Genomic DNA, 26,976 nt, shown 5'->3' with positions numbered 1-26,976 from the left:
ACAGTGATCAAAGGACAAAACTATTTGGCATGTAACACAAACCTTTTGTAAAAGGAAATGGTAATATCACTGTCACATCCTGACCCTTTCTTATTGGATCTAAAGAAACATTTGAGGGCAGACTATCTGGCATATTTTTAAAAAACTAAGGAACAAATGCACACCATTCTCATTGTTTAATATGGTTTTAAGTCTCATGAGAAATTATGTATAAGGAGTGCTATTTGCCTGAATTTTGGTCCATTTCAGTTTATCACCTCAGGATGAGAAATGCTGCAAGAAAACTCAAAGGCAGAGTTTTAAAAAAAAAAGGCCTTTAATGAAAAATATAAAAATAAATCTTAAGAGCTTCCTTATGTAAAATAATCCTGTGTTTAATATGTGTATTTTTATTTACAAAGACAATGAGACAAATCTTATTTTACTTGACAGTAATATTTATGATGCTGACATCCTCATAGGGCTTATCTGTTTTGGGATTGACTTTGACGTTGGAGATCCTCTGTACAACTTCCATTCCTTTAGTCACTCGTCCAAACACTGTGTGCTTATTATCAAGCCAAGGCTATGTTGGAGGACAAATAGAAAATCTTGGTGAACTCCAAATTCTTAAATCACACCCTCTGGGTGAGCAAATTAAAGAGAATTTAAACTTCAGCTTCATTTAAAAATATAATTTAAAAATACTTTCACTTAGCAGCTTTTAAGAGTAATTTCCATATTATATTAAAAATATAAAAGCATAATCTAATGTTTAATTAAATATCTGCATCTTTCAGACCAAACAGCACTTGAAGATGTCTGCTGAAGCTAAGTTCTTTGCATGGCTTAAAGAATTATGGCTAAGGCTTTAAAAGTTTTCTGCACGAATCTTACCCTGCACAAGAGGCAGTTTGGAATAGTTTAGGCAGCATGTGCTTTGGCATCAGAGAGATAGGAGCTCAAACTCTGGCTCTGCTACTTACTTGACGTTTGTCAAGTTAATCAGGTCTCACTGTTTCCTCATCCGTTTTTTAGAACTGGGTATAGTGATAGTAGAAGTATTGTGAATATTACATGAGATCATGTGCCTGGCAGACAAGTTATAAGTATTTTTCCTTTACTGCTCAGTGCCTACTTCTAAAAAATAAAATGTGTAATTTTTATAATTTTGTGGAACTGCATAGCAATAGAGCTAGATATTCTTACACTGTATTTCATTAAATCTACAATGTCATTGATTAAGGGCTGCATTCTGATTTCAGAGACATAAAAATGTGGAAAAAATATCTTAAAATTGGGAATTCTTACACTCTAATCCTCTCATTCTAAAGATGAGGAAACAAGTCCAGAGGTAAAATAATTTGTTTTGGATTGTCCAATTAATAGTGGCAGAGTTGACTTAAACTGCAGTGTCCTGAATTACAAAAGTACTGTTTTACAAAGTAAAATCTGATTTGTTAGGTAGTTTTACATTTTCTTCTCTAAATTGTTTTCATTTTTATATCCTGGCATATATAAATAATGTAGAGAATAATAAAGCTCTCTTTTCTACTAAATTCACTCTCTTAGATCAAAACCTATGAATCTTTGGCTTATAGACAATGCTGTTCTACTTACCGTTGGTACTACTGTTATGAAAAACTGGGATCCATTAGTATTCGAGCCAGCGTTGGCCATGCTGAGTGTATATGGTCTGTCATGTCGTAATGTTGAATGAAATTCATCTTCAAATTCTCCTCCCCATATGCTTTCTCCTCCCATACCAGTACCTGTTGGATCTCCTGTCTGAATCATGAAGCCCTTAACAGAAAGTAGATAAAATCACATTACACATGTTACATATATGTATGCTTTGGAGTCTTATGTTTGTCAAGAGTGCTTTGTAGTCAATAAAGTCTTAACTTTATTAACAGTCATTCTATAAAGTGATTTTATTAAACTCTTAGTTATACTTTAATTTGGATGATATATTTCCATTGCTTAACTGCTACCTTATTTCAATGATGGAAACAAAAATATAAAGGTCTTTCCATTTATAGATAGGTGCTATCTTGCTCAGTAATCTAAAGCCAATTAATAATTTAGATAAGTTTTAGGATCTTACATAATGTGTTAGGTCTTAACATAATTGCCCCGTTCTTCTCTCTTCCCTTTCCCTAAACACTGGATTTTCTGGTGAGTCACTTCACTAATTCCTTCAGAACCCTGAAATCTGATTTTTCCTTCTGGCGTTTCTCCTGCCATTTCTTTCTTTTTAAATTTTTTCTTTAAATTTATTTATTTATTTTTATTTTTGGCTGCCTTGGGTCTTTGTTGCTGCACCTGGGCTTTTTCTCTAGTTGCAGCGAGCGGGGGCTACTCTTCGTTGCGGTTTGCGGGCTTCTCACTGGGTGGCTTCTCTTGTTGTGGAGCACAGGCTCTAGGCACGCGGGCTTCAGTAGTTGTGGCACCTGGGCTCAGTAACTGTGGCTCGTGGGCTCTAGAGTGCAGGCTCAGTAGTTGTGGTGCACAGGCTTAGTTGCTCCGTGGCATGTGAGATCTTCCCAGAGCAGGGCTTGAACCCGTGTCCCCTGCATTGGCAGGCAGATTCTTAACCACTGCACCACCAGGGAAGACCTCTCCTGACATTTCTGACCTGCCAGCAATCAAGAACTACATCACTGCTCCATCCATTTTATGGAATGCTGCTCAACAAAATCCTGGGCTGAGTTCATTCTGCTTGTCAGGTATTAATGGTAGTTTTCACAGATAAAGTGGCAACATGGCTCTTCTATTATTTAATCTTATCTTCTAGATCCAGACCGTATCTAGCTACTAGGAACTGGTTACCTTGGCTGTTGGTCTTATCTCAGCAACATCCTTTATTCATTATCTGACCCTTTGCTTTAACTGCTTTAATTGCTGCAGTGTTTCTAAAACGGTAACCATGCTATTATTCTTATCCTTGATTCTAGATCTGATTCATGACCATCCATTCTTCTTTTGACTTCCATAGTCCATTTTTCCTATTCCTAATAAACTGCTAAGTGTGAGAGAACAAGATTCCTTAGGTTTTAAACCTCTTGTTATGCAATAACATACTATTCCTTAAATCACATAAAATTTGCATAACTGACCTTAATTATGCGATGAAATGTATGTCCATTATAATAACCATTTCTGCTGTGAACACAGAAGTTTTCCACTGTCTTAGGGCACCTAGTAAGACATATATTAAAAACATGAAAATTAATTGGAGCACCTTATGACAGTTGTCTTTGTAGTTCAGCTTCCTAATGGTGTTTTCAGAATCTTCTGACTGTTTCAGAAGAGCAGTCTTTTTTTCATAATTTCTTCTGATCTCAGGACAAGCAAGAGTTGACAGGGCATATAAGCAGTAGCCTATTCTTACAGTTTAATATACGATCTTTAGATCATGACTGCTTATTATATTTGAGTTTGACAGTATTTAGATTCCAAAGTCATTGAGGAGTTTTAAAAAAAACAACCGTAACACCTTAACCCACTGCACATAGTGGGTTAAGTTCCTGGAAAAGGTAATTTTCTTATTAAAAGAATGATATAGTATGGTGATATTTCCTGACCAATGACTAATTCACTGATATGACAGCTACTAAATTTAATAAACTTTAAATGACAATCACACATTCAGATACACTTTCTAAATAATATTCACTAATCTCATGAGATGATTTAATACAGTACTTTATCATGTAATAGCTCCTAAAGCTGGGAATGGCAGAGGGAATCAGGAGAATCTGTACCAAGCACATCAGGGAATAGGCTTAATGGATGCATGGGTTCTGAATGCTTAAAATGAGATGGCCCAGGAGTCTAGAACTGCCTAGTTTTTTGTTCAATGCCATGATATGGTAAAACACTGGACATAAAACATTCATATACAAAATAACTAAGTACTTTTAAGTCAAGGCATTGTAAAAGATGTCATCTTTTGGATCAAGAATAGCCAGCCATACTGTATCGTATTTAGTATTGTATGTTCATTCTGCAAACTTTTCAAACATCAGGAAGGAAAAATAATTATCCTCCCCTTAAAGATGTGCTTTGAGAGGAAAGCCAGTTATAACAAGTGACCCACAAAACCTATAGTTGGAATGTGTAGTTGATGGTGGTAATATATATTTATCACTTTACAGTTACATTCAGCACTGTCATAGCTACGATATTCTGTCCTTATAATAATAAACCCGTGAAGTATGTATATTGAAGTATGTGTATATATTTATAAAATTTTCCCATTTCCTAGCTTAACAGTTATCAGAAAGCTCAGGAAAGATGCTCTAACATTTCAATTCTTCTAAATTCCTTAAGTCAAAATAGCAAGAATTTTAAGTTGCGTAGTTTCTTCAAATATACACATTTACACTGGTGTTTATTTACAACAACAAAAACAGTACATACTCAACAGGAAAAAGTTTGATGTGAATGTCTCCCATGCTCGTGTGGATAATGGCACTATCTGACACTCGTTTAGGTCCCTCAGCTTGAGTAGCTGCCATGACTTCTTCTTTAGAAGGTTTCTCATTAAAAACATCTCGGTCAGAATCTGCACTTTTTGTATCTTCTGGTTCTCGTTTAGTAAACTCAAGGAGGAAAATAAAAAGTGAGTAAATGAATAAATTTTTCATCTGGTTAAAATTTACGAACAAGAAAATTTCATTTCTAATGAAGTATTTGAGAAAACTAAGAATTCACATCAGAATAAATGCTTATTTCAGGAATCACTTCCTATCATAGGAAGAGTAAGGCAGCTAAATTATTTCTACACTTGTCTAATATGAAAATTAATATGACAAAGATGTATGATTTCAAATGGAATTTAATTTTTTTGGTGGAAATTTTTATGGGTACCCATTTAACAAGATGCAGTTTTATTTGAGGTAGCTCTCTGCTTCTGCCTTCTAGTATGTCCTACCTAACCTGCAACTTATTGCTTACCTTTCTCTATTTAGATTGCCTGAGTTTGAATTCCAGCTCTGCCACTTAACTAGTTATGTGACTTTGGGGAAGTAAATTGATTACTTTCATTTCCTCATTCATAAATGGGGATAACAATAAAAACTATCTCAAAATGGCACCTGATATGAAGATTAAATGAAGGGATGTAAGGTGCTTAGAAAACAGTGCCTAACATATAGAAGGCACTATATACATATTACTAATTGTTATTTCTGTGAGTAGGACCTTGTGCTGGTAGGATGAGGATTCAAAGATGAATCAGTAATGGATTGTGATCTTTTTTTTTTTTTTTTTTTGGTCAGAGCCTATCTGATCTATCTAAACTCTGAAGCTTGGAAGAAAGGATTACATTTTGAGTGAAGTTGTAGAAATCTCAGGATCCTCGGGGTCTACAGAGAATTGAGAAAAATCTTTCAGTTGTTGAAATTCTGGACTTCTCAAGGCCTGTTTCTTTTATTTGACTCTCAATAAGCAGAAATTTTTTCCCCAAGAAAGTTCTATTGGATGTCAACTAAGTTCCAGGAAGGTAAAGCTAGTGCCCAGGCCCTGTCTTGCCTAATGTCATTCCTTGATCTACTTGGATCAATTCCAAATAAAGGAACAACTAAGCTAGGATGTTACTGCCTTAACATATTATTCTCCAGTTATCAAAGGAATGGCATGTCTGTTGTACTATTTAATTATGTGAATTTAAAAAGTTATCTTGATTTAGTTCACATGTGGAACTATTAAAGTTCAAATTCTGTAAAATTTTACTTTTATTTCATGATAGTGGATTTGAAAAAAGGGATACGAAATTTGTGTATATGTTTACCATTTTAGGTTTGCTTAAGAATATGTACATCTAATAAAAAAATTCATGAAAATGTTAGCAGTATAAATACACAGTGAGTGACTTAACATTTTGTTTTTCTATTTCTTCAAAGTTTCCAAGGAACATGTATGGTTTAATCAACATAAGCATGAACTCTGAGGAAAGATTAAGAAAGAAAATTTGTTAAAGTTTTTAAATAAAGTGGATGGAAAATTAGTATATGTGTTTTTAGTGTATATCAAGAATTATCTTTTATGATTTATTTTTACCTTCAAAACAGTTAAATTACAGGTAAAAACAAGAAAAATTATTTTCCTTTAACATATATTAAGAAATCTTTAACAATGACTTTGAAAGTTATAAGCAAAATTCTCATCTTAAAAGAATATACCCATTTTAGGCTAAAAGCTTGGTTGGAGGAGATGAACTACTATTCCTACATTTACCAAATGCTGGTAGCCTTCATAGCATCACAGCTGCTTCTAATGTGTCAGATGAACGAATGAGTATACTATAATGGGCCAGATACTTTACCAAACTCTGTGGAGTTTGATATGTGAAGAAAACATAGTGCCCTGTAATTATGGATTTTATATTATCTTGAGGAAGAGAGGATACTGTCAGAGACACCCCCACCACCACCAAAAATCAGCAAATTATTCCAAAAAGTGTGACACATTACACAAGCAGGCACACCTAATCCAGACTTAATGTCAAGAGAAGGCTTCCAAGCTGAGACCTGAAGTATGAGTAGGAACTGGGGAGAGGTGTGTGGCTGGTAGAAGGAATAACCTGTGCAAACACCTACCAGTAAAAAGAACACTCAAATCTTGTAAATGGGATCAAGTTCAGTATGGTCAGTATAGCAAATGAACTAAAAATGAAGAAAGATAAACTAGGAGGGCAGCTGATATAGATAGCTGGGGAGTTATTAAAGGATTTTAGGCAGAGAAATAATCACATTTGGGTCTTAGAAAGTCTCTGACTGATTGTGAAGGATAGAATGCAAGCACAGAAGTGTCTACACTTCAGATTTTTCTGTTTGAACAATCAGAACGGTGCTACTCCTAGATAGCTTAGTAGTTTGATTTTGAGCCCAATCTTAGTTAACACTGCAAAGTACTTTCAGTTCTCCAGAAAAACAAAAATCCCTCAGGAATGTACAATTCCAAGGTAGCATCATTACAATGGAATCAAAAGGTAAAAATATGTATGTAGAGAAGGAGGTGTGCAAGTTATGTTCAAGAATAAAAGGTGAAAAATACTAAAACAAGAATTTTAAAAACTCCACAGCAAAAACTATCATAGCCACTTACTATCATCTTAGCACAAATCGTTGTAGAAGCCAGGTTGAAAAATGTTCAAAACAGGATGTAAAACAGTACAGAAATACTTAAAATCAAACCCTAGTTAAAAATTCTAAAATATTAATGTTATAAGATGGTATTCTGGTTGTTTAGAAAGTCTGCTATTATTGCCAACATTTTCTTCAGTTGAAAGCACAAGCTAAAAAAATAAAACTCCAACTAAACTGGAAGAAACATTAAAGTCTATCTCCTAGTACTTCCACATACCATATAAAATCTATTCTTTTTGAAAGATGTACAGACTATTGTTGGGTCAGCTTGAATATTCTGAAGAACAGGGTTTTCAGAAGCTTTCATTTCTATAGTAGTTGCAGCACGATGTTTTTTGGCTATTCCCTGGAACAACGCCAATTGCATCACTCTAATATTTTCTTGCTTGCCTAAGATCCGCACACACCTGGAAAATACAACAATATTTTATTCAACAAAATTATCAGGATTAACTCCAGTTATAACAACTTTACAGATAAAAGCTAGGAATCAACTATATCCTTTATCTTTGTACAAAATAACTAGTGAAAGGTTTTTAAAGTGTTTTTCTACCTCTCCTTCTCCCCCAAAAAAGTTATTTTAAATTGGTAGCTATCTATAATTTTCAGATTAAAACAATAACAATCATTCAGTCATACAGTTTTAACCTATCCCTATCATTTTAATCTTTCTGCAAGTCTTCAAAGATTTTGTATTGCCAAGAACTACAATATAAATTTGTTTATATGTGAGAATGTATAGCACAAGATTTTTTTCCTTTAAATATACTTTAAGTTCTTTTCATTTACATTCTGTGATAGTATCTGATTATAGCAATTTTGTTCTAAGACCAAATGGGCTGTTTGCACAAAAGGCTTTTTGTGGTTTCATACATTTTAACTTCTGATTTTATGTCTAGCAGGATGTAATGCTGAATTCTGTGGTTAAAATATTTGGCAACATTTAACATGAACCAGGCTAATTTAAATCAATAAGCAAAAGACAGACTGAAACTTGTTAAAAAAAAAAAAATTGAAACTATGCATATCTTCCTTCCATTTCTTTTACAAACATGAGTGGAAACTTTTTACATAAGATTATAAACAACCAAAAGACCACAGAAAAATCCAGTCAAAACATTTGGTTAAGCTTAGACATTTGGGACCATTCCACTTGTCTTAGAACAAACAAAACTCCCATTGTTTCCCAAAAGGAGGAAATGGTCCCTTAAAAGTACATTTTTAAAAAGCATAAATTATATTAAAGCTTACCGGTTTGTTTCTACATTTATAACTTTAATGCCCAGCATTGTTCCATAGAGTACAAAGTGTCCAGTTTCATCAAAAACTATATTAATTAATCTTACTGCATCCACCTTCTCCAATTCACGTTCTACAGCCATGCGTCGGCCAAATTCCATGTCTGGTAGCTGTTGCCTCATCTGCTGCAGTTCAGTAAACATCTAGGAAACAAACCATTTATTAACAAAAAATGTTACATGATAAAGGGAAAGAGAATTTAAATAAAAGCAGAGTATACATTAAGAGCCACTAACAGTTTATGTACTTACATATCTTCTTAAGGAGTATTCTAAACACTTGAAGCAGGAAATCAAAAGATGTTAGTAAGTTCAATCATAAAAAATAGTATTTATACTAACTGGTTCTTCTAATGAAAAAAATAAAAGAGTAAACATAACTACTGCTTTCTCTGCAGAAACAATATATCTGCTGCATTTTATAAGCCACAGACTAACACTTTCCAATAGAAATATAATGCAAACCACATATATAATTTAAAATTTTTTAGTAGCTACATTAAACAAAGTAAAAATAAACAGATAAAATTAATCTTAATGTTTTATTCAACCCAATATATCTAAAATATTATCAGACGATTTAAATTTAAGTAACAAAAAAAAAGCAAAATAAATATATTAAAACATTAAGCAGTATTTAAAAATTGAGATATATTCTTTTTTTCTTATATTGTCTTTGAAGTCCAGTGTGTATCTTATACTCAGTCCAGCTCAATTTGGACCAGTCACATACCAAGTGTTCAACAGCCATATGTGGTTAGTGGCTATTAAACTGGACAGTGCAGCTATGGACTGTAGGTCCTTGTACAAGAATCATGGGCCTGCCATATAACAAGCACTCCATTTTTGTTGAATGAATGAACTCTTTTATTATTTCACTAATTTATAACAATTTCATAGTTCAGAAAATGTTTCAAGTTATTTTGGAGCACCATTACAGTTAATTATCATTAGGAATATGTGGTTTAGGATATTTTTATGAGTGCCCTTTATTTTGGACATTTGGTTTACTTTTCTTAAGATATTTAATACACAGCTTTCAAGATGGAGGTCACATCTCAATTACTATGTACTATCACACTACCAGCCTCCCCAAAGATGTGATCTTTACAGTTTTCTAGATATTTAGGGCATCAAACTGCAGAAATCAAAAGTAGCTCTCTATTGCAGATGAAAAGAAGTCAGGCTTATGTCCCATCTACTTCTTTTTTTCATGCTTGCATTAACGAAATATCCAGTTTTTCTAGATATGGAAAGAACAACATACATAACTCCAAAAATGTAAAGGAGGTATGTGTTAGGGAACAATATGAGGCCAAGTTCTTAAAGAATAGCTAAAAAGCTTGGTCATTAGGGTTTCTTGTCTCCAGTCTCTGAGACTGATATATTGCTTTACTCATTTGCCAGAAATAGCCTAGATGCCAGACTACATTTTTGTAGTGTGGGACCCTTGATTATTTTTGCTAGAGAGAAGATTCATTTTCAAGACTTAAAGTCTGTACATGGCCATCTGCCCATATATATGTATTTAATAAATTTAATCCAACCTTTTAAGCACATCAGTATCTTTTTTTTTATAGTATTCTAGCTTTAATAATTGGACCTCTGTAATACACAACTGCATGGCCATATGCAGTGCTCCTGATTAATAAAATACTAGAAGATACAACTTCATACCATCTAATTAAATTTGTCTATTAAACCAGGGCTCTAACTAGTTAGAAGCTCCCTCCCTTAACATGGGACTATGAGATTCTAGTCATTATCCAGTCATTAGCATTGTACATAATTTAATTGGCATTTGCCTTTTTTTTTTTCCCAAACTCTCTCATTCTGAATTTCAACTTCTATCATACACTTTGCTACTGACCTTCTCATATTACCTCAGTCCTATAATTTCAACAAATGTTAAAGACAACAGTGAAGAAATAGTGGATTGAACATCTCAGAGTATATGTGTTAAGAGATTTATATCCAGAGAATAGATTTTAAGTATTTCTTTTCTTAAGGAATCTGGGAAGAGCCGTAAGTTGTAAAGAGTTTTAAAATTATATTTAAGTTGAAACCAATATGTAGTCACCAGCCACCATCAAAGAAGAAAATATCACAAGGAAAGGTTTCTCCTTCTCCTAAAAGCATAATGGCAAGCTATATTCTTCCAATAAGAAAATGAGTTATGAGGATGATTTGATTAGCAAACAAATCTTCCCTTTTGTCTGGATTCATGTTCCTTCAGGCAGATGATCAACCCAACTTATTACTACTTGCCACCAAACAAGAGTATCACTAATAAGGGTCATAACATTTTTGAAGCACTTAATTCAGGGAATCTAATGTAAACTGGTGACTACCAAGATTGTAGAATTGACACTGTCATACAGTAAACATTATCACTACAAAGGTTCAACCCACAGCCTTTCAAGAGGATTCAACATACCATTAGCAGTTAGAGAACCACACGATGGAAACACATGATGAGGCTCAAATATCCACAAAAAGCAATTACCTTAGCATGGATAAAAACTCTTATTCTACAACTACATGCTCTAATAAATTCTTTTTTTTTTTTTTCTGTTTTATTGGCCACACTGCGCAGCATGCAGGATCTTAGTTCCCCAACCAGGGATCGAACCCACGCCGCCTGCAGTGGAAGTGCGGTGTCTTAACCACTGGACTACCAGGGAAGTCCCAATAAATTCTTGTTAGCAGTAATTATGTGTCAAGTATTGTTCTTAATGCTGGAAATACAATCATAAGCAAAACAGATACAGGACCATAAATCACACACAGTTTAGTTTACTGGGGGCTGATACAAATTAATCATATAATAAGACCAAATATTCTAAAAGAAAATAAACAGTGATACAAGAACCACATAAAAAAAAAAAAAGTTGTCTGAGACTCTAAGCACAGTGGAAGATTACCAGGAAAAATGACTCTTCAAGATTTGAAGGATGAGTTCAATAGGTAATAGGTGGAATGGGGAGAGGGGTCACTCCATACATGAGGGACAGCATATGCAAAGGCCCTGTGGTGGAAGACATAGTCAAGAACTGAAAGAAGGCCTGACTGGCTAGAGTAAGAGGTAGTAGAGGTAGGTTGAAGGCACAATATGGCAGGCCACGATTTGGTCTTGATCCTAAGAACAACAGGTAGTCACTAAGAGATTCAAAGTATGACAAGATCAGATATGTGCTTTGAAAACATTCCTTTGGGTGTAGCATGGATAACAGATTAGAAGGAAGCCAAAATAGATGCAGGGAGTAGTCCAGGCAATAGGCCAGACAAAAGATCATGAGCTAGGGTAGTGACAGCTGTGCTAAAAGAAGTGTATGTAAAGTATATGCAGAAAGTAAAATTAACAGGACTCATGATGAATTAAATAGAGCGGTAAGGAAAAACAGGTAAAGATGACTCAGATTCTGGCTTGTGCAAGCAGATGGATATTTGTGCCATTCATGAAGACAGCAAAAATAAATAAATGAAATAAAAGGATAGGACCAGGTCTGTTTATAATAGAAAGCTGGGAAAATAAATTTGGAAGTAGTCATACAGACAGACAGGAGTGTAGAGTGAGAAGAGAAGGGGGCCTAGCATGGGTTTTGAGGATCTCAAAAGAAGGAACTTGCAAACAAAACAAAACTGAAAAAAAAGACACATAAGTATAAGAAAAACTGGCTCAGAATTTATCATATCATAAACCTAGGGAAGGGAGTTTTGAAGAGCAACAATGCAAGACAGCAGACAGTTGAATAATATCTTTAATGTGCTAAGAGAAAATGATCATCAATCTAAATGTCCATATCCAGAAAAAAAATATCTTTTAAGAAATAGCACAAAATAAAGACATTTTCACAAAAGTAAAATCTGATTAAATTTATATGGCACTTACACTTAGTGATTCATCGAAGACTCTCATGAGTTTTCCAGTTAAAAATCTGAAAATTCTAACCTTTCTATCAGAACCAATAGTAGCTATTTTCTTCCCATCAGGTGAAAAACATATGCTGGTTGGATAAGCCTTGCACTTGGCAAATTCATATAAATCTGTGTCAGTTTTATATTCCCAGTTCACATTTTTGGGGAATTTATATTCATGAAGAGGACCGGTCCAGTATTCAATCATTCCAGATTTGTCAGAAGACACTATTGCTTTGTAAACTGGGTTTAGCCGTATCTGAGTAAGAGGTGATGTATGGAGTTTGTCAAAAATATGTAGCGGCTGGTTATCTCCTCGACCGTCATAAATGAAAATTTTTCCTGTACTCTTCTCAGAAGCAGCAACTGAAGATATGGCATCCCCTGGGCAATAGATCCACTCACACTGTCCAGGAAAATAGCTAAAATAGTAAAGAATTGAGGGGGAAGAAAAGAGGTCAATACAAGAAGTAAGCATCCTTCCTCATTCTCATCACCAAAAAATGTCCTGGCCAGTGATTTACTTGTTTTGGATTCTTTGCTCAGAAGTAGCAGACAGAGACACAGAATGGGGAAGAATAAGAATAGCTACTGATTTTTCTCTTTCTGACTTCATCAATGCAATGATAATAACTTCTGAGGATTTATCAAACCACAAGAAGAGAACTGCATACAGCAGATTATTTACAAGGAAACCTGAACAGACGTGGGCCTTAAAATACTCCAGGGCATTGTTTTTTGGATCTTTGTCTATGTCTCCTCTCCATCTATGTATAACTTACTTTTAAAGGTTAGCATGTAACAGTATACCTTCAAATATATCTTCAAAAACAGTATATCTTTTATCTTCAAAAAACAGTATACCTTCAAAATATATCTTCAAATATTTAAGATAAAAAAATTTTAGTTATGACTATGCTCAATAGAAAAACATTCTGATATCACACTCTCGTGATCAGTAGCTTGATCTTACAACTATGAGCTTTGAACATGCTACCTGATAAAGTGTAAAACAACTGGACATATTTCATCAACATACAAAACTTATATATTCAATTGTGTGTTGTCTCCTTCAAAATAGTCAGTCTGAGAAGTTACACAGTTATTCCAATGATTGAGATAGTGCTCAAAACCTTTTAAGGACTCTTAGAATTTCTATCAAAGCTTAAAAAATATAGGCATACCTCGGAGATATTGCAGGTTTGGTTCCAGACCACTGCAATAAAGTGAAAACTGCAATAAAGCAAGTCACATGGATATTTTGGTTTCCCAGGGCATATAAAAGTTTATGTTTACACTACCTGTAGTCTATTAAGTGTGCAATCGCACTAGGTCTAAAAATATAAATATATATATACATATGGATATACGTACCTTAATTAAAAAATATTTTATTGACTCCCTCTTGCGAGGGCACCAGAATCACAACTACCTGCTGAGAAATCAACGACAGGAAGACACTGGAACTCACCAAAAAAGATACCCCACATCCAAAGACAAAGGAGAAGCCACAATGAGATGGTAAGAGGGGGCTCAATCACAATAAAATCAAATCCCATAACTGCTGGATGGGTGACTCACAAACTGAAGTACACTTATACCACAGAAGTCCACCCAATGGAGTGAAGGTTCTGAGCCCCACGTCAGGCTTTGCAACCTGGGGATCTGGCAACAGGAGGAGGAATTCCTGAAGAATCAGACTTTGAAGGCTAGTGGGATTTAATTGCAGGACTTTGACAGGACTGGGGTAAACAGGCTGCACTCTTGGAGGGCACACACAAAGTAGTGTGTGCATGGGGACCCAGGGGAAGGAGCAGTGACCCCATAGGAGACTGAACCAGACCTACCTCCTAGTGTTGGAGGGTGTCCTGCAGAGGCGGGAGATGGCTGTGTCTCACCGTGAGGACAAGGACACAGGCTGCAGAAGTTCTGGGAAGTACTCATTGGCACAAGCCCTCCCAGAGTCTGCCATTAGCCTCACCAAAGAGCCCCGGTAGGCTCCAGTGTTGGGTCTCCTCAGGCCAAACAACCAACAGGGAGGGAACACAGCCCCACCCATCAGCAGAAAAAACAGATTAAAGTTTTGCTGAGCTCTGCCCACCACAGCAACAGCCAGCTCTACCCACCACCACAGTCCCTCCCATCAGGAAACTTGTACAAGCCTCTTAGATAGCCTCAACCACCAGAGGGCAGACAGCAGAAGCAAGAAGAACTACAATCCTGCAGCCTGTGAAACAAACACCACATTCACAGAAAGATAGACAAGATGAAAAGGCAGAGGGCTATGTACCAGATGAAGGAACAAGATAAAATCGCAGAAAAACAACTAAAGGAAGTGGAGATAGGCAACCTTCCAGAAGAAGAATTCAGAATAATGATAGTGAAGATGATCCAGGACCTCGGAAAAAGAATGGAAGCAAAGATCAAGAAGGTGCAAGAAATGTTTAACAAAGACCTAGAAGAATTAAAGAACAAACACCTAGAAGAATTAAAGAACAAACAAACAGAGATGAACAATACAATAACTGAAATGAAAAATACACTAGAAGGAATCAATAGCAGAATAACTGAGGCAGAAGAACGGATAAGTGACCTGGAACAGAGTGGTGGAATTCACTGCTGCAACAGAATAAAGAAAAAAGAATGAAAAGAAATGAAGACAGCCTGAGAAACCTCTGGGACAACATTAAACGTAACATTTATATTATAGGGGTCCCAGAAGGAGAAGTGAGAGAGAAAGGACCTGAGAAAATATTTGAAGAGATTATAGTTGAAAACTTCCCTAACATGGGAAATGAAATAGCCACCTAAGTCCAGGAAGCGCAGAGAGTGCCAGGCAGGATAAACCCAAGGAGAAACATGCCGAGACATATAGTAATCAAATTGGCAAAAATTAAAAACAAAGAAAAATTATTGAATGCAACAAGGGAAAAATGACAAATAACATACAAGTGAGTTCCCATAACGTTAACAGCTGATTTCCCAGCAGAAACGCTACAAGCCAGAAGGGAGTGGCATGACATTTTAAAGTGATGAAAGGGAAGAACCTACAACCAAGATTACTCTACCCCACAAGGATCTCATTCAGATTCGATGGAGAAATCAAAAGCTAAGAGAATTCAGCACCACCAAACCAGCTCTACAACAAATGCTCAAGGAACTTCTCTAAGTGGGAAACACAAGAGAAGAAAAGGACCTACAAAAACAAACCCATAACAATTAAGAAAACGGGAATAGGAACATACATATTGATAATTACCTTAAACATGAATGGATTAAATGCTCCAACCAAAAGACACAGACTCCCTGAATGGATACAAAAACAAGACCCATATATATGCTGTCTACAAGAGACCCACTTCAGACCTAGGGACACATACAGACTGAAAGTGAGGAGATGGAAAAAGATATTCCATGCAAATGGAAATAAAAAGAAAGCTGGAGTAGCAATACTCATATCAGATAAAATAGAGTTTAAAAGTAATGAATGTTACAAGAGACAATGAAGGACACTACATAATGATCAAGGGATCAATCCAAGAAGAAGATATCACAATTATAAATATATATGCACCCAACATAGGAGCACCTTAATACACAAGGCAAAACTGCTAACAGCTATAAAAGAGGAAACTGACAGTAACACAATAATAGTGGGGGACTTTAACACCTCACTTACACCAGTGGACAGATCATCCAAACAGAAAATTAATAAGGAGACACAAGCTTTAAATGACACAACAGAGCAGACAGATTTAATTTATAGGGCATTCCATCCAAAAACAGCAGATTACACTTTCTTCTCAATTGCGCATGGAACATTCTCCAGGATAGATCACATCTTGGGTCACAAATCAAGCCTCAGTAAATTTAAGAAAACTGAAATCATATCAAGCATTTTTTCTGACCACAACACTATGAGATTAGAAATCAATTACAGGGAAAAAACATAAAAGACACAAACATGTGGAGGGTAAACAATATGCTATGAAACATCCAGGAGATCACTGAAGAAATCAAAGAGGAAATCAAAAAAATACCTAGAGACAAATGACAACAAAAACACGACAATCCAAAACCTATGGGATGCAGCAAAAGCAGTTCTAAGAGGGAAGTTTATAGCAATACAAGCCTACCTCAAGGAACAAGAAAAATCTCAAATAAACAATCTAACCTTTCACCTAAGGGAACTATAGAAAGAAGAACAAACAAAATCCAAAGTTAGTAGAAGATCAGAGCAGAAATAAATGAAATAGAAACAAAACAATAGCAAAGATCAACAAAACTAAAATCTGGTTCTTTGAGAAGATAAACAAAATTGATAAACCATTGGCCAGACTCATCAAGAGGGACAGGACTCAAATCAATAAAATTAGAAAAGAAAAAGGAGAAGTTACAACAGACACTGCAGAAATACAAGGCATCATAAGAGACTACTACAAGCAACTCTATGCCAATAAAATGGACAACCTGGAAGGAATGGACAAATTCTTAGGAAGGTATAACCTTTCAAGACTGAAACAGGAAGAAATAGAAAATATCAACAGACCAATCACAATAATAAAATTGAAACTGTGATTAAAAATCTTCCAACAAATAAAAGTCCAGGACCAGATGGATTCACAGGTGAATTCTATCAAACATTGAGAGAAGAGCTAACACCCATCCTTCTCAAACTGTTCCAAAAAATTGCTGAGGAAGGAACGCTCCCAAACTCACTCTATGAGGCCACCATCACCCTAATACCAAAACCAGACAAAGATACTACAAAAAAAGAAAATTACAGACCAATATCACTGATGAATAAAGATGCAAAAATCCTCAACAAAATACTAGCAAACACAATCCAACAACACATTAAAAGGATGATACACCATGATCAAGTGGGATTTATCCCAGGGATGCAAGGATTCTTTAATATACGCAAATCAATCCATGTGATACACCATATTAACAAACTGAAGAATAAAAACCATACGATCATCTCAATAGATGCAGAAAAAGCTTTGGACAAAATTCAACACCCATTTATGATAAAAACTCTCCAGAAAGTGGGCACAGAGGGAACCTACCTCAGCATAATAAAGCCCATATATGACAAACCTACAGCAAACATCATTGTCAATGGTGAAAAACTGAAAGCATTTCCTCTAAGATCAGGAACAAGACAAGGATGTCCACTCTCACCACTATTATTCAACAGAGTTTTGGAAGTCCTAGCCATGGCAATCAGAGAAGAAAAAGAAATAAAAGGAATACAAATTGGAAAAAAGAAGTAAAACTGTCACTGTTTGCAGATGACATACTATACATAGAGAATCCTAAAGATGCCACCAGAAAACTACTAGACCTAATCAATGAATTTGGTAAAGTTGCAGGATACAAAATTAATGCACAGAAATCTCTTGCATTCCTATACACCAATGATGAAAAATCTGAAGGAGAAGTTAAGGAAACACTCCCATTTACCAGTGCAAAAAAAACCAATAAATACCTAGGAATAAACCTAGCTAGGGAGACAAAAGACCTGTATGCAGAAAACTATAAGACACTGATGAAAGAAATTAAAGATGATACAAACAGACGCAGAGATATACCATGTCCTTGGATTGCAAGAATCAATATTGTGAAAATTACTATACTACCCAAAGCAATCTACAGATTCAATGCAATCCCTATCAAATTATCAATGGCATTTTTTACAGAGCTAGAACAAAAAAATCTTAAAATGTGTATGGAGACACAAAAGACCCCAAATAGTCAGAGCAGTCTTGAGGGAACAAAACGGAGCTGGAGGAATCAGGCTCCCAGACTTCAGACTATACTACAAAGCTACAGTTATCAAGATAGTATCGTACTGGCACAAAAACAGAAATATAGATTAATGGAACAGGATAGAAAGCCCAGAGATAAACCCACGCACCTATGGTCAGCTAATCTACGACAAAGTAGGCAAGGATATACAATGGAGAAAAGACAGTGTCTTCAATAAGTGGTGCTGGGAAAACTGGACAGCTACATCTAAAGGAATGAAATTAGAACACTCCCTAGCACCATACACAAAAATAAACTCAAAATGGATTAGAGACCTAAATGTAAGACTGGACATTGTAAAACTCTTAGAGGAAAACACAGGAAGAACACTCTTTGACATAAATCACAGCAAGACCTTTTTTGACCCACCTCCTAGAGAAATGGAAATAAAAACAAAAATAAACAAATGGGACCTAATGAAATTTAAAAGCTTTTGCACAGCAAAGGAAACTACAAACAAGACAAAAAGGCAACCCTAAGAATGGGAGAAAATATTTGCAAATGAATCAACGGACAAAGGATTAATCCCCCAAATATATAAACAGCTCATGCAGCTCAATATTAAAAAAGCAAACAACCCAATCCAAAAATCCAAAGAAGACATACAGATGGCCAAGAAGCACATGAAAAGCTGCTCAACATCACTAATTATTAGAGAAATGCTAATCAAAACTACAATGAGGTATCACCTCACACCAGTTAGAATGGGCATCATCAGAAAATCTACAAACAACAAATGCTGCAGAGGGTGTGGAGAAAAGGGAACCCTCTTGCACTGTTGGTGGGAATGTAAACTGATACAGCCACTATGGAGAACAGTATGGAGTTTCCTTAAAAAACTAAAAATAGAATTACCATATTACCCAGCAATCCCACTACTGGGCATATGCCCAGAGAAAACCATAATTCAAAAAGACACATGCACCCCAATGTTCACTGCAGTGCTATTTACAATAGCTAGGTCATGGAAGCAACCTAAGTGTCCATCAACAGATGAATGGATAAAGAAGATGTCGTATATATATACAATGGAATATTATTCAGCCATAAAAAGGAACGAAATTGGGTCATTTGCAGAGATGTGGATGGATCTAGAGACTGTCATACAGAGTGAAGTAAGGCAGAAAGAGAAAAACAAATATCGTATATTAACGCATATATGTGGAACCTAGAAAAATGGTACAGATGAACCAGTTTGCAGGGCAGAAATTGAGACACAGATGTAGAGAACAAACGTACAGACACCAAGGGGGGAAAGTGGTGGGGGGGAGGGGAGAGGGTGGTGGTGTGATGAATTGGGAGATTGGGATTGACATATATACACTAATATGTATAAAATGGATAACTAATAAGAACCTGCTGTATAAAAAAATAAAAGTTCAAGAATTCAAAATAAAATATTTTATTGCTAAAAATAATGCTAATTGTCATCTGAGCCTTCAGCAAGTCATAATCTTTTTGTAATAGTAACATCAGAGATCACTGACCACCGTAACAAATATAAAAATAATGAAAAAGTTGAAATATTATATGAGAATTTCCAAAATGTGAAATAATGACACAAACTGAGCAAATGCTTTTGGGAAAATGGTGAGTATAGACTTGTTCATGCAGGGTTGCCACAAACTTCTATTTGCCCAAAATCTCACAGTATCTGTGAAGCACAATAAAACAAGATATGCCTGGTTCTCTTTCAATATCCTCAAAGGGGGCAAATGTTCAACATTTATGAATAGATTTGATTTTTTTGTTTGTTTTTTTTTGCGGTACGCGGGCCTCCCACTGCTGGGGCCTCTCCCATTGCGGAGCACAGGCTCCAGACACACAGGCCCAGTGGCCATGGCTCACGGGCCCAGCCACTCTGCAGCATGTGGGATCTTCCCGGACCGGGACACGAACCTGTTTCCCCTGCATTGGCAGGCGGACTCTCCACCACTGCGCCACCAGGGAAGCCCCAGATTTGATTTTTTAAAATAGCTAAAGTCTGAGGGAAACAAAGCTGGGGAATAAGACACATGATCAATAGGTATTTCTATTTGTAGTCAAAAAATAAGTTCTGACCACAAATAATTAGACTGATTTCCTTCAGTGTCTCATAAACTGATTTTGAAGGAAATTCCAAAGAATTCCTGCTACATACTGAATTGTGTAATTCCAATCCCCTACTCCTCCAGTTCATATGGTGAAGCCCACATCTCCAAAGTGACTGTATCTGGAGAAAGGGTTTTAAAGAGGTAATTAAGGTTAAATGAGGTCATAAAGGTGGGGCCCTAATCCCACAGGCCTGTGGCCTTCTAAGAAGTGGAAGAGTAAAATATTCCCCACTCTTTCCCCTGTCCCTAATGAGGACAAAGTGTGAAACCCGGAAGAGAGTCCTCATCAAAACCACATCCTGTTGGAACCTTGATTTTGGACTTTCCAGGCTCCGAAACTGTGAGAAAATAAACTTCTGTTGCTTAAGCTACCGAGGGTATGGTCTTTTGTTTAATCTCATTACTGTACAGTCTAAACACATAGTTTGGATGTCAATATACTACAAAGTTAAAATAACCAACAACTCCAAAATTGTGCATAAGCCTTATAGAAACACAATGCCATATTAGTGAAATAAGCATAACAAGGAAGTTAATTCTATGTACCAGTAAATTAGACACGATGGATACTCATTAATTTATTAAGTAGTGTCAAATGGATATAATGAATCCTTGTTGTGGCGCTGTTGCGACATTTCTGCTGTAATTAATGACAAATACCACAGCAGGAGCCCCCAAACAGCATCATAACAAGGATTCATAATATTTAATTTTCCCAAGTAAAATCAAAAGTCACATTTTTTAATGGAATGATAATATATTCTGTTTAGAAATACCTATGGAACAGGGAAGTTTAGTTCAAGAATTCTTCCACTAAGTTAAAAAAATATATACTTTAAAACAGACTCACCCAAGCTTCAGCATATTGATCATGTCAAAGTTCACTACATCAAACACCTTCATTGCTTTATCATCACCCACGGAACAGAACAATGCTCCCTCAGAGCTAATTGCAATACTCTCAATAACTCCTATTTAAATAAATCAAATTAAAACATTCTAGTAAACACCAATGAAATGGACATAATTGAAAGAAAAAAATATTTTAAAAGGAACTTTAATCAGTACAGTTTAAAAGAGAGCCAAAAAAAAAAACAAAGTGAAATTCTTACCTAGGTGACTGCGAAAATGTTTAACAAATTCAATCCCCTCTTCTACTTTTTTCCAGAATTTAACATGTCCATCATGACTGGCAGTAATAATAAAGTCTGTCCTGCATATATAAAATTGTAGAAGTTAATTTCTAAAACAGATCTATGAATCACTTAGTACTCCCAAAGCAATCATTCACTGAGAATCTTGGACTCTTAAATAACAGGTTAAAAAAAAAAAACCTTCCTTTATGCAGACCACTATATCACTATACTAGGGTAGACAGAACATTGCAAAATTTGATGCTCTTTTTTGGATATCATAACAGCTTCTGCTGCACTAATTTTAAATCCAAGAACTAGGGTCAGAATTGAGCTAGAACTTGACATTAAAAAAAAAAAAGAAAAAGAAAAAGAAAAATCTCACCAGGAATCACTAGATCTTAGGGTCCTTTAATGCTAAAATTACCCTATAGGCAGTCTTTTCACAGGGAAAATGTACTATCTTTCAGAAGTTGATAAATAATTAAATTCCAACATACTACTTACATATACAGCAAAATTCAATGTAAGTTTGTTTCAGATACTATCCAAGGTATTTTGGTTGTTTAAGTATCAAAATCTTGTACAGTATAGCCTCCTCTGTCAGGTATATAAAAATAGAAACCATTTGTTGAAACCTAGTGTATGTCAAGTACTCTACATACATTATCTTAGTTACAACTACCTTTACAGCAACTCTGTTAGGGTGAATATTTTTTACCACCTTTTTAAAAATTAGGAAATAGTTTTACAATGTTAAATGTATTTGTCACAGGTCCATAGCTGGAGAGCAGCATTCAATATTGGGTCTGCCTAACTTCAAAATCTAGGTTTCTATAAAATCTTCAAAAATCTTTCTATTACACCCTGCTACTTAGGTTAAACAAAGAAACTTGGAGTGATAGAATGCTAGTCCTATATGCAGCTTTATACACTGACAACTTTGGACTAGGAAAAAAGAGTTAATATTAGGTTAAAATTATCCCATAAATGAAATATAAAGATATTTAATTTAAATCTTTAACTGTCTCCAAGAGATCAAGAATAGACTGATCCAAAGAGCAACAACTCATCTTCTTTCCATGCTCACTGCCAATATCATCCCAGCCACCATCATATCTCATCTAGGTTTCTGTATTAGCTTCCTGCTTTCTCTGTATCCATTCTTGCTCTATTTGAATCCATTCATCTTACCACAGCCAGAGTGATCTTTAAAAAATATATATATATATACACACACATATATATATGGTGTTACTCTCCCAATCAGGTTCAAATTCCATATAAGAAATAGAAAACCTCTGGGGTTTAGTCCTTGCCTTTTTCCTCCAGCCTCATCTGCCATTTAACCCCTCTAAACCTGCTTCCTTTTCTGTAAAATGTAGATGATACTACCTTATAAGATTGTTAAGATAAATGAAACAATTTATGAAAAAGCCTTGGCACTGTACCTGGACATAATATGCACTCAACAAAGAGCAGAATATTACTATTATTATTATTATCCTTCTACAAATCCCTATTCAGCTATTTTGAAGGTCCTGTGACAGTTCCAGAATGTCTTAGATCTCATCATTTTCCCCATTAGTACTGAAGAGGCCAGCTACCAATTACTCCCATCTTAACTAATAGACTCTTCTTCATGGAAGCTCAGATACTACCTGGATCATCCCCTTTTGGCATTTATCTCCAAAAGACATGTACACAAACTAGGGAATTTTGTCTTACAGAATGCATTCCTTGTATGATATAGGAAAGACCATGTAGGTCTTTATTTAACATAAACTATTACAAAACCTATGGAATGAAATAGAAATCCTTAATATCCTAAAGCTACTTCTACAAATCCATCTCAAAACTGAAGCATTTTAAAAAAGGATAAACTTCTTAGAAAAATATTAAGATGTGATAGACTTACTTGGTGCACACCACATGGGTGATAACATCTCTATGCATGTAACTGCGCTCATACATGGATGCACTGGGGAGATTATCAAGATAGACTCTTTCAAACTCTAGAACTAAGGAAAAAAAAGGAAAGAAAAATATTTTTTAACAACTGGAATGCTATTTTGTATCTTCTTCTAGATTTTAATTTCTCTCAATTCACGTATAATGAAAGAAAAATCCAGTGTCAGTTATGTCAGTTGTAACTTATTTCACAGTACTGAATAGCACCATTATTTAGTCGGTCATAACAGGTTTTCAAGTACTATATAGACGTTTAACTGTTCCCAGAACTTAAGAATTGAGTGGTTCTGGCTTAATATAAAGGTTCCATTAAAAACCAAAAATCTTAAAGTTTCATGAAAATATCACAACCATATTTCTAACCATGTAGATCCAATTATTAGTGCTCATTTAAATAAGTAATAAGAGGCCAGTGACAATCTAGAATGTCTCAGTTTATCTTGAAGGCAATGATCCTCTTTGAAGTCACTGATACTAGGTTTGAAACAGGTAAACACGATAAATGCTTAGATTTTTGGAGCTGAGGAAATCCTAGAGAATATCCAGTTGAGGGCTTCTCAAACCTTTCCCAAGGGCGAAACATTTTTAAGAGTGGTAATCTGAGGAAATATTTCATTATAGGAGCTATGAAAAATTTTACTAGTAAAAAATGCCATTATACTTGTAACCAACAAAACAATCAATGATGGCCAAACATGCCTATAAAAAGTTCCTAAATTAAGCATGACTGTTCCTAAATTAAGCATGGTTTTTCATAACTACTATATAGCAGACTCAAAGTTGTGTCCAACAAATTACTTTTCCCTTCATTTTTAGTAACAGAACCCCTGTTTTTATATGGGAGTATTGACATCCAGCCACAAGATCTTTCTCACCATCTCTGCAATTAGGTGTGACCAAATGCCAATGAGATAAAAGTGAAAGTGTTGTGCAACAGTCAAGAAGTCTCCTTGAAGAGTTGTGCCCTTCTTCCCTTATTCAGTCCTACAGCTGGGAACTGGGAGATAAGCACTGTTAATTCTAACAAACACTAAGGACAAAGATGAGGTCCATACCCTAGTGATGTTTGGGCATGAAGTTGGAAAGAACCTAGGTCCCCTTGGAGCCTCCACACCAATCCTAGATTGTCTACTTTAGGACTTCTATCTTTTTAATGTTACTGTCATATTGAAGTTTTCTGTAATATGCAGCTAAATTTAATCCCATCTGATGCATATTCCTTTTGCTGTTTGTTAGTTCACTTGTTGAACAGATATTTATTGAAAACAAACTAGGTTCCAAGAGACACGGACATAAAGAAGAATTAACACATAGTTCCTGTCCTTGAGAAACGATCAGTTTAATTAAAGGTAATGCCATATCACTTATAGTGTCTTTCTGAAAATGTGTACAAAAGTCCCATGTCCAAAGAACATGTTAAAGGCGATGGTTCCATTTCTAGAAAGTTTTAAACCCCTGTCCTTTCAGGTAAAATCTTCAATGATATTTTTCTAACATTTCATACATGTTTTTAAATTTCAACTTTTTCTTCAAACTGAACACACTACTGACTGGCTTAAATAGAATGAACATCTAATTGTCTCAATTGTATCGAGTTTATAAGCTTTTTGTCTCCTAATGCTAATATCAGCACTTTGATATTTTTGGATTTTTCCATTCCCTCCACTCATTTCCACAAAAAAAGGACACGAAATCTAGTGCAAGAAAATAATTACGAGCATAAACATTATAATATTCAATCATTCAATACTTATTGAGTATCTGCTATATGCAAAGCACTGTACCAAGCACTGGAGCAAAACAGGCATGTTCTTTGCTCTTATATGTTTACAGTCTTAACAGTGAAGAGAAACATTAATCAGACAATCACATGAATAAATATACAATTAAAAATGTAGCAAGTGTAATGAGGAAACAATTGCTACGGAAACATTTAACAGAAATACTTAGTAGTAAAAAAAAGGTAATGCACTTTAAGGGTGTTAATGTACAATGTTCAAAAAAATAGCTTCTTCAAAATTCGGATACATAAAATTTGAAGGCTACCTATAAATCCAGTGTGATAAACACACCTCAGATTTATGATCAATGTGCTTTAGAAACCTAGCCCAGACTGAAAGAAGTCACAGGTTTCCCAGAGGAGGTGATAGCTGAGCTGAGTGTTAAAGGTTGAACAATAGTAGGTTAAGTGAAATGGGTGAGGGAAATTATTCCAGGTAGAGACACCATGACAGCGACGCAGGCATTCACAGGAGAAAAAGGGCATGCCCAATTCTCAAGTGTTTTAGTATGGCTGGATCACAGAGTAAGAAGGAACTACAAGGGTTTGGTAGAGGGAAGTAATGGAAATGCGCTGAGGGAGGTAAGGAGAAATCATATCAGGAAGGACCTTGTATGCTATGTTAGGGAGTTTGGACTTTGTTTTGAAAATAATGAGAAATCACTTAAAATTTTTAAGTAGGGAGAGTAATAAAGATTTGAACTTTCAGAAAGATAACATTTTAATGGTCTTATACGTTTAAGGAAAAAATTTCAAAGAACTTGAAAAATAAGTAAATTTAATCTGTCCCTTTCACCACTGCCCCCCCCCGCCCTTTTCTGGACCACCCTTTTTAGTTGATAAAATTTTGTCACTAATCCACGTTAGTGGAAAAATGCTTCAGGCCATGGTATCTCACGAGTATGGTTTGAAAACCATAGACCTTGGTTTTTAGATGAAAGATTTGTGATCCAGGAAATTTATGTAACTATATCAGAAAACTCATTAGTGGAAGAGTCAGGATTGAAATTATCTTTACCTATTCTTTACCACTCTAAATAGGCACCGCCTGCCCCGGCGGCCCAACACACTACACCACTCTTGAACTGAAAACCTTAAATAGAACCAGTATTCTTATCCACATCTGCTAAACGGGGTTAAAAATTCCAACCTCATACGGCTGCTGTACGGATTAAATGAGAGGCGCCAAACACGTAAGTACCGGCATAAATTAGCTTTAGCATCCATTGTAACAAATCAGAGATTAATTGTGTTAGATATTATCAAAAAGACGCTTTACTCAAACCAAATAACTATTTCGGGAGTAAAGAACGGCCAGAAGTGAGAAGACGACCCTCTGTTCCGAGGGCACAAATCCTCCGTTTTGGGGTCTGGCTTGAACTCTCCTACTCGGGGGACACAGCATTCCAACCTGCCCTGTGCCTATCTCTGTAGCTACCTTTCCTCTTCTTGACCAGCGTTGCCTCTACAGGTAAGGGCCCAACCCAGCGCTCTTCATTTTCTTCTTCGTTCTCTTGGGCCACAGCCACTACCAGCTCTCCCTCGCCGAGTTTCCTTTTTTCAGGTTCCTCCGTGTCCCGGCGCCTTCTCCTTCTCAACTGTAACTCGCTACCACCTTCGGCCGCCATGTTGTCCGAATCGTCAGAAAAGGCGCGACACCCACAAGCTCTGCTACCAATCCCGAAGCAGCGACGCGGCCTGTTTGTCAGCGGCAGAGCAAGTTCCGGGATTGGCTGGGAGCAGAACCAATCAGAAATCAGCGCGCGCGAGTCCTCGGCCGCAGAGCCGCGTCTCCGGTAGGCTGAAACGACCTGAAGTCCGGGGCTCTGCGTGGTG

At 35.8% G+C, this 26,976-nt stretch overlaps 2 protein-coding genes across 5 annotated transcripts in view; one reads left to right on the top strand and one right to left on the bottom strand.

Annotated features, from left to right (window-relative positions):
* Positions 1–294: 294 nt before the first annotated feature.
* Positions 295–26,787, bottom strand: PPWD1 (peptidylprolyl isomerase domain and WD repeat containing 1). Of its 3 annotated transcripts, none has more exons than XM_022596413.3 (11): positions 26,579–26,785; positions 23,308–23,410; positions 21,369–21,469; positions 21,107–21,227; positions 12,324–12,771; positions 8,385–8,575; positions 7,351–7,540; positions 4,405–4,586; positions 3,099–3,180; positions 1,600–1,782; positions 295–565 (listed from the first exon to the last, which is right to left on the bottom strand). In XM_022596413.3, the coding sequence occupies exons 1-11, from the start codon at positions 26,766–26,768 to the stop codon at positions 422–424; spliced, it is 1,935 nt and encodes a 644-aa protein (XP_022452121.1). In that variant the 5' UTR covers positions 26,769–26,785; the 3' UTR covers positions 295–421. The 3 variants fall into 3 exon arrangements, with proteins under 3 accessions (XP_022452121.1, XP_089765039.1, XP_022452129.2); XM_089908913.1 differs by lacking the exon at positions 26,579–26,785 and adding an exon at positions 21,897–21,989 and having other exon boundaries at positions 23,308–23,384; XM_022596421.2 differs by having other exon boundaries at positions 513–623; positions 26,579–26,787.
* CENPK (centromere protein K) overlaps positions 26,787–26,976 on the top strand; it is a 42,311-nt gene continuing 42,121 nt past the window's right edge. For both annotated transcript variants that reach the window (XM_022551416.2, XM_089908916.1), the window contains exon 1: positions 26,787–26,976. The gene's annotated coding sequence lies outside the window, so the exon portion shown is untranslated.

The sequence above is a fragment of the Delphinapterus leucas genome, chromosome 3 (genome assembly GCF_059928025.1).
Source record: "Delphinapterus leucas isolate spDelLeu-1000000601 "Yukka" chromosome 3, BTC_Dleu_Yukka2, whole genome shotgun sequence".
Classification (NCBI taxonomy): Eukaryota; Metazoa; Chordata; class Mammalia; order Artiodactyla; family Monodontidae; genus Delphinapterus; species Delphinapterus leucas.
The sequence above is the reverse complement of the archived record's forward strand: the minus strand, read 5'-3'. Positions and strand labels throughout refer to the sequence as shown.

Bases quoted from the DNA above. Each gene is read 5' to 3' on its own strand.
- PPWD1 (XM_022596413.3), bottom strand. From the start codon at position 26,768: ATGGCGGCCGAAGGTGGTAGCGAGTTACAGTTGAGAAGGAGAAGGCGC. The intron at 21,470-23,307 runs GTAAGTCTATCA...TTATATATGCAG, and splicing joins ACCCATGTGGTGTGCACCAA to GACAGACTTTATTATTACTG. The intron at 3,181-4,404 runs GTATGTACTGTT...ATGTCTTACTAG, and splicing joins ATCAAACTTTTTCCTGTTGA to GTGCCCTAAGACAGTGGAAA.